The 18,295-nt window shown below is 36.6% G+C and overlaps 1 protein-coding gene across 4 annotated transcripts in view; it reads right to left on the bottom strand.

Moving 5' to 3' along the window:
* Nucleotides 1-1,429: 1,429 nt before the first annotated feature.
* POLR3A (RNA polymerase III subunit A) overlaps nucleotides 1,430-18,295 on the bottom strand; it is a 38,024-nt gene continuing 21,158 nt past the window's right edge. For 2 of the 4 annotated variants that reach the window (XM_074874537.1, XM_074874539.1), the window contains exons 22-32: nucleotides 17,637-17,672; nucleotides 14,102-14,188; nucleotides 13,935-14,017; nucleotides 11,650-11,820; nucleotides 10,964-11,057; nucleotides 10,761-10,853; nucleotides 10,144-10,308; nucleotides 9,214-9,378; nucleotides 8,534-8,665; nucleotides 7,055-7,187; nucleotides 1,430-3,430 (exon numbers count right to left, since the gene is read on the bottom strand). In XM_074874537.1, coding sequence (XP_074730638.1) covers nucleotides 3,282-3,430; nucleotides 7,055-7,187; nucleotides 8,534-8,665; nucleotides 9,214-9,378; nucleotides 10,144-10,308; nucleotides 10,761-10,853; nucleotides 10,964-11,057; nucleotides 11,650-11,820; nucleotides 13,935-14,017; nucleotides 14,102-14,188; nucleotides 17,637-17,672 — 1,308 coding nt within the window. In that variant the 3' untranslated portion in view covers nucleotides 1,430-3,281. Of the gene's footprint in view, nucleotides 3,431-3,457; nucleotides 5,603-7,054; nucleotides 7,188-8,533; nucleotides 8,666-9,213; nucleotides 9,379-10,143; nucleotides 10,309-10,760; nucleotides 10,854-10,963; nucleotides 11,058-11,649; nucleotides 11,821-13,934; nucleotides 14,018-14,101; nucleotides 14,189-17,636; nucleotides 17,673-18,295 lie in introns of those variants that run through there. The other 2 variants (XM_074874540.1, XM_074874538.1) reach the window with 2 other exon arrangements.

The raw sequence follows: 18,295 nt of genomic DNA, 5'->3' as shown, positions 1-18,295 counted from the left end.
CCCTTGGTACGAACAGTCACTGCAGCCTTCTGCCTACTGCCAGGCCTCCAGGCTTTTCCAGCTGCCTTGTCACCAGACTAGCAGGTCAGTTTCTATGTTCCAATCAGAGGGACCAAAGGTAGGGTTTCGTTTGATTGTTTTTAGGGCAAAGAGAGACATACAGAAGCTCTTTCCATCTCCAAGTATCTACTGATGTATTTTTGAAGTAATTATTCAGCTACTCCTGTTGTTAGACAGAAAGAAAAGCAGAGATGGAACGGGTTTTTTTTTACCCACTACACAAAATCTAGAACTACCGCTCTTGAAAGAATACAAATTAACAACATAATCTCAAGTAAATGACAAAGAAGGTAAGACAGAAAACTGTTTTCAAGTTTTAGTGTAAGTCACACAGTAAAGTATTTTCAGTAGATCTCACTGGTGGAAAAAAAACTAATCAAGGATCAGTTTATAAATAATGACTTATCAAGGAGTTTCTAAGCCTGACAATTCAGGAAAAGTTTACATTTGTTTTAAAACAGATGAAAAATACAGAGAAAATTAGAAATCAGGGTATGGATATTCATAATTACCTTAAGTGAGTTTTGCTAGACAATTCTTGCTTTCTTAAATATATGCCATCAGCAGTGCAGAAATGAATCGGTGTTCCCATCTCAGGCCTCCCACTCGCAGCTGGCCTTGCTGCCTGCCCACTGCACCACTGGCTACGCACTTCATACTTGAGATTCTTCAGCAGCCCCACTATGCTAAGTTCAATGCCTATGTTCCACAGGAGCTGGACGATGTTTAAGATTTTAATGGCTATGAAAGATACTAGAAATTTTAGCATTAACTTCACAAATGTTTTTAGTGTAATAATGCGCGTACCGTAGTACACAAACAATTCTGACACATCATCAGTCAATCAGTGATGTTTTTCCATGTAAAGACACATTGGCTGGGTAGGATGTTCTGTTCTAGGGCTTCTACTGTTGCCTGGTAATTTTCTGGAAATAATTTATCGAAAATTTAAATTGAAATGTAAATTTCAGGAAATCTCAAAGTTCTATTTCTTTGACCATTAAAATTGACCCTTAAAAAAAGCTGCTTATGAGGGAAATCCAACTGATTTGTTTACTGACTGTACAGAAAGCCCAAACAATAATTACTAGTTCTTTAGTTAATTACTAGTTAATTACTCTTGTAAACAATCTATTTTTGGCTGAAATACTTATGATGAAGTGTATAGCCTACCCAGAGGGCAAGATGTGCTTATATTTACTTTAAGCAAGATAGGCTTTATATTATATTTTCATTTAGGTTGCAAATACCTGAGAGTTAAGCTCAATAATTCTCCACTGTCTTAACTAAGAAAATGAGGGAGATGGAGGTTAGGTCATCCATAAATTCATTATGCACAAATATAATGCATCAATGAACAAACACAAGGTTTTACATTTTCTTTATCTCTGCCTCTTTTTATTGTCATATTAAAGACAACAAGAACGCATGTAATTTACTGAATACTTTTAACACATACAAGAGAATAAACCCACCATTTAAATAGCTGCATTTCACTATATTCACCAAAAGAAAAAAAAAGGTTACTCATTCCAGCACAACTCCACCCACTTACACCTTCAGAAGAATCTTTATTCACAAAAATACCAAGCACTTTCAGTAGAATTTCCCATGATAAAATGAAGTACTTATTCACCAGAAAGGTTTATGGGCTTTCTCTCCATTTGGCCCCTACCTGTCTTATACTTACATCTTTAAAAAAGAAACAGAGCTAGACTTCTATACAAACAAATCACTAAGTGGCAATCTCCCTGAGATCACAAAGAAAAATCCATATTTATTCTGAAATTTCTACTGTTAAAAGGGAGATAGCAAAATATATATGGCTTTTAGAGCAGATATTAAATGCATTACATTCTCAATCTTTACCCTGCCAAAATCTAGGCAGAAGTATATCTTAGTATCACACTGAAAATACAAAATAATTTGAGAATAGCTATGTCGAATTTCACATCAGGTCTTCTCTGTATGGATATTTAAAAAAACCAAACAGTGGCACCTTAAGACTTAAAACAACAGGTTTACATTCTCTGAATGTAGCCTTACAGTTTTCTCTTGGTCACTATATGAAGACAAAGTACAGCAGCAACTTGTTCATTTTCAAATGCAAGATCATTCAGGCAGCCTGCTTTTACTTCATGAGTGCACAACTTAAGCTTTTTTTCTCTATTTCATTTCTCTCCATCCTTGACTCATGTTATGAGCACACTGAATATCCAAACAATGCTGAGAAGAAAACACAAAGATACTTCCCCCTCCATAGCACCAGAGTAAATTTAAACATACCACACTGAAATAATTTTAAATCTGTATTCATTCCGAAAACTGCTTTAGTGGGTCCAACATTAAAATATTTCCAAATTTTTCCATGGCAATGCATGGAAATAGCTTCCCTTTCTACTTCTACTTTACATATTAAAATAAAACTAGGTTGTTCAGATGATCCTGCTCAATTATGAAACTTTCCCAAAACTAAGACTACTGTAAATTACAGATTCCAGCAGTATAACAACTGCTGTAATATGAAAAGTTATTTATAATTTGTAATGTTCTTATAACGGTTTTCTCAGAATTTAGGAACAGCTTTATAATCTGCAGCTTCTTGCAGGTACATCACAAAGCAGAATCCTGGGGAGGAAAACCATTTACTGGAAAACAACTGGGGATAAAAGAAAAACAACTAAAAAAACGTAAGTGAAGACCAAACATTTCATACACTTTAAACAGCACTCCTGAAATTTAACTCAGTATGAATGAATCAGAGACTCAGTTCTAGCTTTCTGAAGCCTCTGTTCTTAACAGCTACAGATTGACCTCTGCAGCTCCTGTTGAAAGGCCATTTCCAAATACACTCTGTCCAAGCTCACAGAACATTCTTGCAGTTTTGGTTTTATTAAGCACATCTGCATACACATGTGTAATACTGAATTAATAAAAACTTCCACCCATTAACACAAAGATCTAATTCTATCACATGAAAAAGAAAATTGTATTAGCTGAAATCCACTTGAAATTTATTTCCACTCTCTGGTGCAGAGAAGCCTCTCCTTTTAGGGTCTGTAGTAACAACAGGCAGTAAACAATTGGGCAATTCTTTTGATAGTATTTCACTTACCAATTCACAGTGATTGAAACACACAGAACTGATAATACATATTTCTTAATTTAAATGATGTTTTCTTGCTATTTCTTCTTTTGCTATCTTGTATTATGTCCAAGTGCTATGTAACAATGGGAATATGAAATTCATTATTATCAAATATCAGGGGCCTCTTCGGAGGAGTTGATTCTTTGTCTGCTTTGTGCAACAGTTTAAATAGTCCTGTTCCAATATTCATCGGAATTCCCATGATGATGCACTCAGAAACACCTAGGAAAAAAAACAAACCTGTTGAACGTCTGAAGAGTAAAGATTTATAAACCTGTTTTCATTCTGTATGCATTGCCTATCAAATCTCCTTGAACCCCACATGTAAAGAACAAGGTCTCTTCACTAGATAAAAGTGAAATCCTATGGTCATCAGATAAGTTATTTAATTTCTAGATAGGAAAAAAATTCAACCCAACCTAAAGACCTTTTCTAGTAATGGAAGAGCTTCAGAAGGTTACTTTTGGAGAAGACATGTTCCACTCAGTGCCAACAGCAGAAGATGCAACGAAATGTTACTTCCTGTTCATTCTCTGACTTAGCGCTTGGTCAAATCTGGCCAAGTTCCCTTGAAAACCCTGCAATCTCCCAGTGAAAGAGGCATACCACTACTTTAGCTATACCACTTTTTGCCGTTTCATGATTCAAAAAGTGCTTGCTTTAAATTGAAAGATTTAGCCTGTCCCAAGTATTTTTGACACCTATAACATTTTCACAGCAATGTGCCAACACATTTATATTCCAGATCTACTGATGTATACAACTTTTCCAAAGAACGTTCCACATTAAAAGCAAGTTATCAGATACCAGTGGTTTTTTAAATCAGCATACTGTTATGATCTGAACAAAGAGTATTGTCCTTCACATAAATGTTTAAGAAAATAACAATAAACAGCTGTACCTTTGAATGCAGAAAGGATGAAAATCAATTTATTTAACATTCTAGCAAGATTTGATTGGTAGTTTAAATGCATACAAATGAAGATTCTCTATTTTTGCTCTTAGACCATTGCTGCATTTCTACTATTTATTTGCCAACATTATGTACTTAAAAATCTTGTGCAACTTAGGAGTTACTGTATATTTAGGCCCCCTACTTTGTACAGTCCCTACAGTATGCAGGTTACAACAGATAAAGGAAATACCTTTCTAACACCTAGCAGAATAAAACTTACCTGGTTTGGCACAATAACCTTTCAACCTGAGGCAACCACTGAACCATGGAAACTCATTTGGATTTTGGGAATCCTTCTCCCTTTGCAATACTTACACGTTTACAACCAGAAGCCTTCCTCCCCACCTCCCTTTTGCCTCGAGGACAAAATAATAGTTTGCAGCATCTGACAGCAGTCACATATAGCAGGAAACATTTGGACAGAACATGCTGCTGTAACAACCAAGCATAAGTTATATATCTACTCAGATTAACGTATACTAGAGGCCAATGACAATTGTATGGGACAGGTAAAGATAATGCTGGTGGTGGTGGCAGAACTGCCAGGGCAGCATGCTCTGCTCTAATGACCATCCAAGCCTCCTCCAGTGCAATGTCTTGTAACACCACCAGTTATAATCTGGTGCAGATCTAAGCATCTGGCTGACAGCTATGAACTGCTGCTCTCACTTCCAGCTGGAAGCAGCTAGGTAGAGATACAGCCAGTCATACTGATCTTATTGCAGTTTATTTTTGACACTTCCCTTCCAGACCACCTCCTCATAAATGAATGTCACAGCAGTGATCTGTAGCTCTCAGTTCCCACTCTGAAGTTATAAGTGAGGTGCTGTTGGCTGCTTTTTGGGAAGGGGACAGAAAGGTAAACTGACTGTATCTCTAAGTGGTGACTTGCAGACAGTACCACTTCCTGCTGATCCTGCTTCCAGCCTCCAGTGGATGCTGCTGGAACTGGATGTACTCCTCTGCTCTAGTTTCAAACCATTCTGTCCACTGAAAGGTGGCATCATCAATTCTCAAAAGAAAATGCTTGTCTTTCTGTAGGTAAAGCGGGAATCAGCTGTTCCCCATTTTCTCGGGGCAGGGGTGGGGGGGAAGCACCTTTCAAGACAGAAGGGATTCAAAGGCCACATGGTCTAAAACTACACCCACACATTCAGGAGAAGCCCTGATTTGCAATGCCATTCAGTTCAGCACCTACAGTTGATTTTGGGTACATACTCATTTTTCTTGGCAACATTTCCAATTTTTTCCTGCTCTGGAGATGCAAAACCATGAGTGTGTAAGAGACTCTTTTCAAAGCAATTCAAAGAGATAACTAGTGATGGCCACGTCACGCAGCTGCACAGCACTTCTTCATACAAGCAAGTCAGTATCATCTCTTCCGTTTTGGAAGACAGAGAACAATTTTCTATTTTGTCCATTCCATTTCCTTAATTGAACTAAAACATGTATATAGAAGGCAACATGAAAAGATCTTTGGTTTCCACATTATTCAAAACAAGATTTTACCAGCTCAGGGAGGACTTTTCCTTACTGCCCAGGATGGAATTAGTCTCCCATAGGATCTTTGTTTTAATCACGGGCAAAAAATACTAATTAAAAAAAAAGAAAATCCCACTCACATGGAGTGCTGGACAGAAAGCAGCAGAGTTCTTAAAATGCAAACTAGTAATACAAAGGTTTCTAACAGATTTCAGCAATTGAGTAAATATACTGTCCACAAATCACTATATAAAATTGATGACACTGTCTAAGACCACCTAAAAATACATACAAACCAGTAAACCCTAAAGTATACATTCATATCTTCATACTTCATTAGCACCCAGAAACTCCAAATGAGCAGTTACAGCTCCAGGATGGTAGACCTTACATAAACAGATGAAGAGAGTGAAACTTGCTTGACTTATCCTTTTCTCTTGTTAACCTACTAGATGGACACTGGTTAACAAATCATTCCAAAATGTATGTAACTTAAAGGAGAATGAAATCTGGGAGGAATAGAGGCAAAGGAGTTTCAAAAAAGAAAAATAATTTCAATTCCAAATATTAGAGTACATTAGAGTAGGCAGAAACGCAAAATTTAAGAGACAAACAGAATGACAAAACTCATCTATTTGAATATTCTGTTTGGCTGTATGTATGTATGCATGTATGCATATATTTTTAAACTTTTATCAGATTGTTTCATGAATTCAGTGAGAAGATGATTCAGTGAATGTTAACTTTAAAAGAAGAGATACATTTAAAAATAAATTTCTCAGGGCAGGGATCTTCTCTCTTCTGTTAATGAATGAGTACTGCTAAACAAGGCTTCTAATAAAAAAAAGACCAAACAAACAGAATTTTATCTATTCACATCAGAATTAAACTGAAGAGGTCAAGAACTTTGCCTGTTTATTTCCAGTTACAACTGACAAATCACATAAGCAACCATTATGATAATAAGCAAACAGTATGATATTCACCTATGCTACCTGAGCAGGAATGAAAACAAAACCTAAATACTGAATGGGGTACTAGATTCCTTAATCAGCTCTAGGTGTTGAAGATACACAAACTTTCAAAACTGAAAAAACAGAACTACTGACAGCAGGACAAATTTCCTGGTATTGTACTGAGCTATGTGGCAAGAAGTAAAACCAAATTACTAAAAGTCTACTTTAAGAAACATACAACAAATGTCCAACTGACTTAAAGATCTCCGATTGAGACGTAGAGAAACATCCACCAAACTCCTAGGACTGAGAAGCATGAATTAGCCTCTGACCTGAAGTTTTTCACATGTAAGCTGAACAGAAATCTTAACAAGGGCAAAAATCCAGTGCTTTGAAGAGGTTTACAGATGCTGGGTAAGGACCACAAACTGCAACAGAATTTGCAACACCTACCACAAACAGAATCCTTCTGTCCAAAGTAGGCAGCATCAAAGAGGTGGTCTGCAGTCTTTTCAAAAGAAGCCAGCATCAACACACTTTCCTTCATTTTTGCCAGTCCAAACCTAGTAATGCCCAGCACTTCACCCTTGATTGATGGAAAAACCCGAAGAAAGACTATCATAACAGTGGCTGGAGGTCAGTTATGTTTGCTGAAGAAGCAAATTAAGTGACAACAGAAATGTAGCTTTTATTCTAACACACATGAAACAAGTAAACCAGCATTATCATAATATGCTGCTTTAAACATCCTGAAGGTTAATGGCTTGGTAATAATCAATATTTAAATAAACCAGAAGTGACTACTCATACACAACAGAAGCTCATATAAATGGTTAATAGATTATTTTTTTTTTAAGCAAGAATATTGGAAAGGTTGAAAGAAATGTGGCCATGAGAAAAAAAGCACTATTAAAAATTAGTTGCTGAGCTCCAAACTTGAGTGGGGTCTGAAAGCACTACGCTGAAGCTACTGCCTATTATCTACTGATAAATCTGACTTCAGCTGCCAGAAGTCTAAGATGTTATGAAAATATAATGAAGATGTTAAATCTTCATTTTTTCACTCTCCAGAAAAACGTAATTAGTTTTTTAAACTAACTTGGGTTATTTCTGCCTCAGTTTCTAATAAATATCCTGATTATAACAGACTGTGCACAGAAGTGCAAGTCAGAAGTACAGACAAAAGAATGCCTGCTAGGAGCCCAACAAGTGTAAAACACTGCACTCTGATGCCCTTTTCCACTACTGTGTTGCAGCTCCACACAGTCAGCGCTGGGGACTGCTGCAGCTCAGTACAACAAAGCCCTACAGTTTTGGGAGAAGTCAGAACTCCTTCATCCATTTTACCCAAAATAAACACTTGCACTCTGGCAGGCAAAGTGGAAAATCTTGCTTCACTAAGTGTACTCAAATCTAAGTATGATTGGATATGAAGGAAAAAGTCAATCAATAAAGAACAGATACAATTTTCTACTGACAAGTTCTGTAAGACTGTTCATGCTCTACATGTAATCTGATTCTATTTGTAATGTCTGTATCCTTTGACTCTTATAAAGAGTGCAGCTGCTATGAACCACACCCCATGTGGTTTTCTGCACAGCAAGCCTTAAATTGCATGCATGGTTACCCAAACAGTTGATTTTCATACCGCAATTTTTAGGATTCCTATTTCCAATACAAAATTATGATTCTCTACTTATTATATCAACTTGTTCTCTGTCAAAATAGACCTTATCCTCCCTACCCTCAGGAACTAGATTAATTAAGCATTTTGTCTGATAAACAAACAACAGTATTTGGTCAGTACGACCTACAGTTCTTTAAATCTATAACTGATTTCCATCTCCATAGCTCACCCATCCTTTTCAAACATGGTAAAATTAATTTGTATAAACAGGCCAATGCAATGTCTAGAAAAAGCATAATACAAACCTTGTAAGTCATTAGATCAGACAGCAACATAACATGTCTCCTGTCAATGCTCATACCATGGTTCACCATTGTATACTGAATCTCATTGATAATGGTTGTCCGAGCAGCTTCAATTCCTAGTGTCTTCTCTACCTACACAAGAAATTATTTTAGATTAATGAAGAACCAATTGCTTGGAGGAAGTATACTCCTGGAACAAATACCATCTGATGTCAGATAATACTCCATTTCCATTACTACCCTTTTGCATTTCTCAGTTTTAAAAATACTTATAGAAAAAGCTTTTTGGAAGTGAACGGTGCTGCCAGTCAAATTCTTCTCTTATGTTAATGCATTCTGACAACTATTAGTGAAATCAGGCTTGATTAGATATCAACTGCTGCATCTGAACACAGAATCACAGAATCATCTAGGTTGGAAAAGACCTTGAAGATCATCCAGTCCAACCATCAACCTAACACTGACCGTTCCCAACTACACCATATCCCTCATCGCTATGTCTACCCAACTCTTAAACACCTCCAGGGATGGGGACTCTACCACCTCCCTGGGCAGCCCATTCCAACGCCTAACAACCCGTTCTGGAAAGAAATGCTTCCTAATATCTAGTCTAACACAAACAAGCACTTATAATAAAGATGCTAAGGGGAAAAAACCTACAGTGCCCATTTGAACATTACCTCATAAGTGTTGTTAGAGGATGTTTTCGTTCCTTTCACTCCATGAGTAGCCATAACAGCTCGCAGATTATCACCTTCAACTAGAAGTTTGTATTTTTCCTTTCCACTTTGTTCATCAATATGAATGACAGCTCGGGAAACCTCTGGTATACCTTGCACTACAACCTTCACAAAAAAAAAAACCAACAACCTAGTAACTTGGATGTGTACAGTAATGCTGTATAAAACGGTAGTCCTTACTGGCATTCAAACCTATTTAGAAGCTCCGGTCTTTGGAGTAAATACTCAATTAAAATCCATATGAAACAAGATTTCCTGCTCTTAAATACACTGTACTATAAACCTTACTCACTACCTACATTTTGTATTTTATGTCAGATATCCTCAGACTCAGGCCTGGGTCCCTGAATGGCAGCAGATCCACACAACTGAAAGGGCATCCTGCTGATAATAACATTCACTTATCACTATTTTTAAATCCAAAATAGACAGTCTCACAGAATCATCTAGGTTGGAAAAGACCCTGAGGATCATCTAGTCCAACCATTAACCTAACACTGACTGTTCCCAACTACACCATATCCCTAAGAACTATGTCTCCTCACATCTGCGAAAATGCCAGATGCTGTCATGTGCTTCAATTCTAGATGCAGCTGGAAGAAGATATAACTATTTCATAGAATGGCTGCACTCTGAATGCTTCAGTAAAATGTTGAAGGAAAGTATAAATAAAACTGAAGCCTTGATAAAGATTATTAATGGAGGCTTAGTTTCAGCTGTAAAGCAGTAGCATCACGATCTAAAAGTTCTGGGTTCAGACTATCTTCCCTGTCAATACTGACCAGAATTATTTTATCTTCCCACCACAGAACCCTAAATTACTATTACTGATTACCTCCCACAACAGCATGAGACAGTCTTTGCTTTTACCTTTGGCAGTTCTTCCTTCAGGGACTGCAATACATAATACATTGAACTCTTGCTATTTTCACGAGGGGTCACACATACAACTGCTTCTCCATGGACAGCAACATCCCCAGGCTTTACTCTGAGTTTTGATATGCAAATAGAGTAGCGCACAGTCTCTGCATTCACCTGTGGCAAAAGTCAGCCAGCAAACATCAGGGTATCTCTCTTAGCTTATATAAATCTGCTCAAATACATGCAGTGGTCTTTCAAAAGAATATAAAAAAGTGTAACATAGAAAAAAAATAAAAATTGTTACTCTTATAATTTGCATGAAATACTCTCTTGTGCTGAGGGTACTGGCCTATGTTACCTAATGGACAGAAATTGCATCCTTGTATTTAACAAGCCACCAAGAAATTAATGTATGTTCTCTCATTTCCAAACAAAGAAAAAATAATTCACTTTACAAGGAAAAAAAAAAGGGGATAAAAAATCCAGACGTGATGTAGTCACAGGACATCCTTCGTTCACTTTCTTTTTTTAACTTCCACTGGTCTGATTTCTGTTTCTTAGGCAGGATTAAGAGACCCTTTGGAACTTGCCCAAGGCATATTCTGCATAAGAACTGAACGACTCACCTCTAATCTCAGTAGTCTAATGCGCTCTAAAGACAGCTTCACTAGGATAAAGCAATCATCTGGAAGAAACACTTCCTCAATATATTCTGAAATCTTTAAGAGATAAAGACAAAATACTTAGCATGGGAAAATGGTTAAAATGCCCCACAGCAATTGGCTAATGTTTACATTTAAAGTATTAGCAATAATACAATTTTTCCTACCTCTCCTAATAAAGTTTTTTCAATTCTTCCTTTAACCAGACGGGCAAAATCAGGATCATCATCTTTGTCCAACTGTGCTGTTATAATAGGGGTGCTACAAAGAATAAACACACACAAAAAAATTAGGAAATTGCTTAGCTAGATTACAGATGACAATGTGAATTAAGCTTGCCTTATGGAAATGATCTCTTCATCTAATGTAGTATTTAATAAGACAGAGACTCCTTCAGCTTAGTCAGGTACATTTAAGAAAATTATTGCTCATGTACTTCAGGCTAGTAAAAACAAGCACACACAGAAGAGATTATACACAACAAACTAGTGACTATTTTCATGGCGTACACTATTCTAGTATTATTTAAGTATGACTTCATGGATACCTAGGAATAGATGTGCTTCAACTATGGCTGAACACCAGAAAGTTTCACAATATACAAGAGACACCTAACAGAATATTAAACTTAGGAAGTAACCACTTTACCTCATTTGATTTTCAGAAAAGTAAAACTTATCTCTTCTCTGGCCCTAAGTATCACTTAGTTGGACAGACATTAGATTTTTTTGTGTTCTGGCATTCCATGGATTCAATGTTGTCTAGTACATTACTGAGAACGCTAGCACATATTGCAAATTTATCCATCAGGTTTCACTTAAGCAAAGGAGAAGAAACAAAACAACATTAGTACCTAATAGCCTTTGAAGCATTAATGATTTCTTTGATTCTTGGCACACCCAAAGTGATGTTCATTGAAGCAACGCCAGCAAAATGGAAAGTCTTTAGAGTCATCTGCGTGCCAGGCTCACCAATACTCTGTGCACAAAGAGCTCCTACTGCAGAACCAGGCTCCATCTGTGCCCTGACAAAGAAATTCTCTCATTAAAAAAATACAGAAAAAGACATGAAACTCAAGAAGGCATAAAATCCTAAGGAGAAAAGACAGAAACTTTTCTGGTAGATATATGAGAAGTTTGTTAATACACTTTTTTTTTTAATAAATGAACAGGAGAGAGGTTAAAAGGTTAGCAATACTCAAGACACTGATTTCATGCAAGACAAGAAGATGCCCTGTATACAGGTATTCCACAAATCAAGTATAACATCTGTAGCACCAAACAAAACTCTTGTACTCTTCCTCCTAAGCATTAAGCAGTAGATTCAGGATTCCCTATTCAGGGAAATCCCATACGCCAAACTTTCCAAAACTTCCCTTTACATATTTAAACACGAGACACCTTTATTAAGTCTTCCTTAAGAAATGATTATGCATATTACTTTTTAATCAGAACAAAATCCAGGTATTAATGCCTTCTTGTTTTCATCCTATTCAAAAGCCCTATACTGATGACGTACTTTCATTTCAAGTGATGCATGTAATGTACTCATTCCCACATTTGCCCCTTTCTAAAATTTATGTACTTTGAGAACTGGTTGTCCTTACAGGACAAAGAACCAAATGAAGACCACTACACTATGAGATCTCAGATTGAGACGTGAGGGGTGGTTAACATTCTCCCCTACAATTTTGTTCAGATCCTGCAGTTCACATTCTTCAGCTTGCGCAAAGTGCAATGTGATCTGCTTTTCTAGAGCGAATACAGGGGAGGTTCAGACTTGACATTAGGAACAAATTTTTCACAGAAAGAGTGGTCAGACACTGGAATAGGCTGCCCAGGCAGGTGGTGGAGTCACCATCCCTGAATGTGTTTAAGGGTCGTCTGGATGAGATGTTGGGGGATATGGTGTAGGGGAGAACTTTGTAGAGTAGGGCTGATGGTTGGACTTGATGATCCCAAGGGTCTTTTCCAACCTGAATGATTCTGTGATTCTGTAAATACAACCTCTGAACTCAAGGCACAATACCACTTCCTAAATCAATCTAACTTGTAGCAGCTTATTGTATTTTCCTCGATGAGCTCTCACCAAGTAAAAATGCTGTCTGATAGTGATTTAGCTTGTAACATCTAAAGGAATTAATTCTGGGTGGCTGTAAAACAAAATTGTTTAAGTTGAGGTTATTGTTTTCACTATTATTTGGAGAGCTCTTTACATTCATGTCATATCTAACCAAAAATTGCTGAAATCCCAGCTGAGAGATTTCTCCTGGTAAAATGACAGTAGTCTATAAAACAAAAACAATCATCACAGCAATTAGATCCTTTCCAACTGTACCATCTTCAGTTGTCAGATCAGCATAATACAGTATGCTAAAACAGCCTACTACAGTAAAATAGACAATGTTTAAGAACACTTAAAGACAAACTTGAGTAATCCTAATAACAGGGCAGAAAACTGGTAATTGATTTTAAATAGTTATGTTAAGAATTTAACATATACATGCATTTTCTAGAAAAAGAAAAAATATTAGTAAACAATTGATGCAGGTGAGTGTGAGGCCACAAAGCAGATGTCACCAACGGCTGCACGCCAATGAACAAATCCAAGCAGTCTTAAGTAAATGAAGCAATTCTCAATGGATAATAAGAGATGAAAATATACACACTACCAGTATCTTGTTAGAGGCCGAGAACAGCAAACAAAAGGCTCCTACAAGTGCATAACAGATCCAAAAAGTGTGACATAACTGTATAGAACAGACTGTGTAGATCAAGAATAACCATCACGATTCATATGGATTGGAAACTGATCTATTCAGATACTATTTTGCATGGACTCTTTGGAGGTTTGGAACAATCTCCTGCAAGAGGGGGAGGAAGTGAACATGTCTGCCTTAACAAGCTCACCTGTAGATGGCAATGCCTTTTTTCCTGGCATTCTACCTTTGTCTTGCAATGCTTATATCATTGGGGCCAATTGTTTCTTACTCTTTATTTGTACTACATTCACAACAAAATCAATCTTCATGCAGTGAAAACAGCAAAATACACTCCTAGATTGCAAACAAAGCAATAATTTCTGAATTGGGGGCAGGAGGGGGATAAATTGAGAGAAAATAACAGGCTAAACACTTACCTCATGTATTTGTCCCTACAAGTCTCTAGAAACTTCTCTAGTTGTGTTGGAGTAATCCTATCCAACTGATATAAAACTCGTGGCTGAAATGAGAATAGAACAGTTGGAAAAGCAATAGCTTATGAAAATTGAAAATAACTACATAATTACCCCTTGAAATTGTTTACCTCTGTTGTGCCATTGTCATTAATGCCATACTTGTCCCTAGTTTTTTTTATCTTCTCAGAAACACCTTTGATGAATTTTTTAATTTCCTGAAATTACATTAAAACAACAGTAATCAAAGACATGGTCTTCATATTGAAGTCTTCAGCAGTAAGTTATTTGCTTATTGCTCCTAATGGAATGTTTACAATAATAAATTAACAATGCACAAATATGAAGAGAGTAACATCAAAATTTAGACACACACATACACTAGAATTTAGCAAACCAGATTCACTCTTGTGTAACCACAAATTAGTAGCAGTACATGAGGAATATGGTCGACGCTGAATCAAAGCATCCTTCCTTAGCACACATTGAAAACTTAAAAAGAGATTTGACTTGGGTTGATCCTTCCTTCCTACCCATCACTTACTGAAACTGATTCTACCATAAAAAAACCCCAAAAAACTCAAAATTCTTATTTTCTCTATATACCAACACAAACACATTCTCAGTCATTTCTCAGTATTCAAAGTAAGTCAAAGCGGAAAGACTGTGGCATGAGAGGAAGTATATAAAGAACACTTGCTGGATAGATTTCAGAGATTTAAGATGTACTTTATTTGGGGGAAAAAAACCCCCTCAAAATACATATATTCACATCAGTCTCTACCTAACATAGTTCAAATAACTTCTCTGTGCTGCAGAGAGGTCTTGCAGATAATTGAATTTAACATATAGTAGTACCTAAGCCTTTCACTCTCTTACCACGTTTCCCCAAAAGTAGTTCTAGCTGTCTTTACTGAAACATAAACAATACTATCATAAAAATACCAACGTTTCTATGAAACATCATTTGGGCATTAGACTTCAGATATAGATATGTACACTAGAAGTCATGAAATACAAGGTCCACTATTAAACTGTTCCTTAAAAGTGGACTCAGTGCAAGTCATTACCATAACACAGGCTTATCAAAACCAAAATATAAACAAAAAGCAAGACAAAATCCTTCCCATCTACTTCAACAGTGATTTAAGAAAACCTCCATGGAGGAGCGAATAGTTTGATTTTTAGAGATCTTTTAAACCCTTTCCACCCCATTAGTCCTGTCTGACAATCAGGATGAGGATTACATAGTATCAGCTCTTCTTCACTCAGTACCGGACTCCTTCCAACCAACGCAGTAGCCAGGCACTGAAAATTACTTGCAGGTTTTGGTGGGGGGGTTTTTTGTTGTGGTTTTTTTTGTTTGTTTGTTTGGTTTTTTTTTTTTTTGTTTGTTTGTTTACAACTGCACTCATAAATCATTATCAAAGCACTATTACAACCTAACACAATCCTCAGATTCTCAAAACAACATTTTTACTGGTATTCAAGGTATTTTCAGACAATACATTATTTTCCATGAATACTAGAACAAAGTTCAAATGAAAGAACAGACAACAGAAGCGTGCTGCTGGAATGGATGCTTCAAGTTGTTTCCCCACTTGGATGACAACAGGATGCATTCATACATTTCTGCCCCTTTTACCCTGCAGTAAGTCATATTAATTCATTAATAAAATATTTTGCCATTTTAGAAGTTTTTGACCCTGAAATCTTTGCATAAAATTGATAATTTGATTTATTTAATAAAAATAAGTGTTAAGTAATAATGTGGTATTAGAAAAATTGATCTTTTTACTACAAGTGCATAAAAAAAGAATATTGCAGGACTTGCAGAAAATTGCCCAAAATATTTGATCTAGAGAAACAACCAAAACATTCAGGAGAGACTTTAAAAGTAATTCTATCTTGAAAGATGCTTCTTTTGTGGAGGAGCAGGAAGGGAGGAGTGGAGGGGGAAGGAGGCAGAAGATGTAACGCTAACTTCTCGCTCTAGAACACTGAAGACTAAGTTCTTTTAAACGTTCACTTATTCACATAAAACCAGGAGACAGTAATAATAAAACACACCATCACCTCCTCAAAAGAAGTTGTCATACTGGCTGAAGATTTAGCCATGTGGTCATATGGAGAAAGGTCAGACTTAAGACCCAAACAGCGCTGGACTGCCAATAGCACTATGGCAAACTATTTATTGTCAACTTTTCCACTTCGACAGTCCCTCAGTATGAAAATACTTTTAAAAAAATATAATCTCCAGCATACTAAATCGTTACATATCATTCTGAATTGTAAAAATAAATTACTGAAATGATACATTATTTCCATGCACTAGAGTGAAAAAAATCTCTGAAGACATTTATTTTTCTTTGTCGAAAGTTTTATTCATGCAGAAGAACTAAAAGAGGAAATGACCTATTCTTCTCAACTTTCAATTTTCTGTTGGCAGTTTACCCAAACTATGGATTAATTTATGCTACAAATAGAAGGAAAACGTAGCCCGCTCTTTCCTGAGCCTGTCTCTATGGAGCTATCATCTTCAGTGCAACACTGTCCTCTATGAGCACAACTATGTGACTTCCAGAGTGAGCTCAAGAGACCATTGGGTCTTTCACATAGTCAAAACCTATAAAGTCTTTCAGTCTGGAACTGTTTAACAAAACGGGACCTAACTGACTCAGCAAGCTCTGGCTCAACATGGGCCCTGTCAGCTCCTACAGAGACGATGTTTAGTCAAAATTGCAGTCTGGAGTATAAAGCCTGGTCAGTCAAGTGTTTGTGTCATGTTTCCCAGCACTTAAGCTAGTGGGATCATTTATATACGTGAAGCACTGCTAATACAAGAATCCTCACAGTTAAGAAGCCCACTGAAATGCAGAGTGGTACAGACAATCCCACAAGATTCAGCACTAATCCATTCAAGTCCAGGAAGATCCATTAGGTCAGCTCTACATGTGTCAGCACTGACTGGCTGTGTGCCGAGTCTTATGTGTTTGCACTGCACTCCCCAGTACTCATATTCTATCATCTCAAAAAAACACAGAAAAATGATTGATCCTTTTTTTTTTTTTTAAATTGTGAGGGTTTCTAAGACTTTCTCAATTTCTATAAGAAAGCAAAAATTTACCTTCACCTGTATCCTGATATACTCAAATACCTTAAAATATTAACACAACTGAAACTGTGCCAGACAACAATCTGCTTTTTCATCAGTTGAATTCCCTCCAGTGAGGGTAGAGTGCAGGCAGAATGAACGCCAGTCTGTTTGAAAAAGGCTATTTAGACATACTGTTTTCTGGACAAGAGGGGATAAACCTGGTATAGGAACCTCCTTGTAAAATAACAGTGGTAAGAAGTATCTCTGTTCTGGAAGGGCAAAGTAGAGGAAGGGATAGGAAAACCATCAGAAAAACATGCTAATACCCCTAAAAGAAAGCTTCCTCAAACCCCCAAAATCCTCAAATTTAAGCATGGGGAACAATTTATGAGTCCTGGTTTTCACCATTAAAAAGGAATTGTGTAAAATACTGTGATGAACATCTACATCATAATTTAACCAGCAGTAATGTATATATGCTAATCAGTTACTTTAGCACTATACACACATCTTCAGCTAAAAAGCACTAACATTAATGCTCACACAGTGCACACACATGCTACAATTACCTCATTATATTTTTCATAACCTGTCTCAGTTAATGTCTTCAAGGATGAACAGAAAAAGAAAAGGAAAGAAGAAAATGTAACAGTATCTGAAACTTAAAAATCTTAAGTTAAACTAATTACTATTAAGGTGATGTAGCCATTTTTGTGCTTCTGAAATTAATAGCAATTATCTAGATTTTCCTGATACTATTAAAAAGATGTACATCTCAAAGAGCAGCTTTATCTCCAAACTCTGATATTAGTATATTGCATATTTTTTTCCTTCAGAGAGGCAGTTAAGATTTACAGCATATTTCAAGTATGGATATAATTATTTTTTCAACTCTCCTCTAGCAACAGAATTGCAAATCAGGTTTATAAAACTGACCTATTAAAAAGAAACCCTTCAAAAGCATGTTCTCATCACTGCCAGTTATCAGAAGGTTCATCAAGATTTACGTGTCCCCAGGCAAGTTAATTCTACATATTTTTTCACTGTCTCCCAAAGTAGTCTTAAGTGTGGCTGCTCTCATAAATATTTAAAATGCTTAATACTCTTTCAAACAAATTGACTTTTACAATTCAAAGTGCAAGCAGTCATGTGAACATTCACTCATCCTTAAAAGACAGGTAAGTACTCCCCAGAAGATAAGCCCCCTCCAACAAAGCACTTCATGTGA

The sequence above is a fragment of the Strix uralensis genome, chromosome 7 (genome assembly GCF_047716275.1).
Source record: "Strix uralensis isolate ZFMK-TIS-50842 chromosome 7, bStrUra1, whole genome shotgun sequence".
NCBI lineage: Eukaryota > Metazoa > Chordata > Aves > Strigiformes > Strigidae > Strix > Strix uralensis.
The sequence above is the reverse complement of the archived record's forward strand: the minus strand, read 5'-3'. Positions and strand labels throughout refer to the sequence as shown.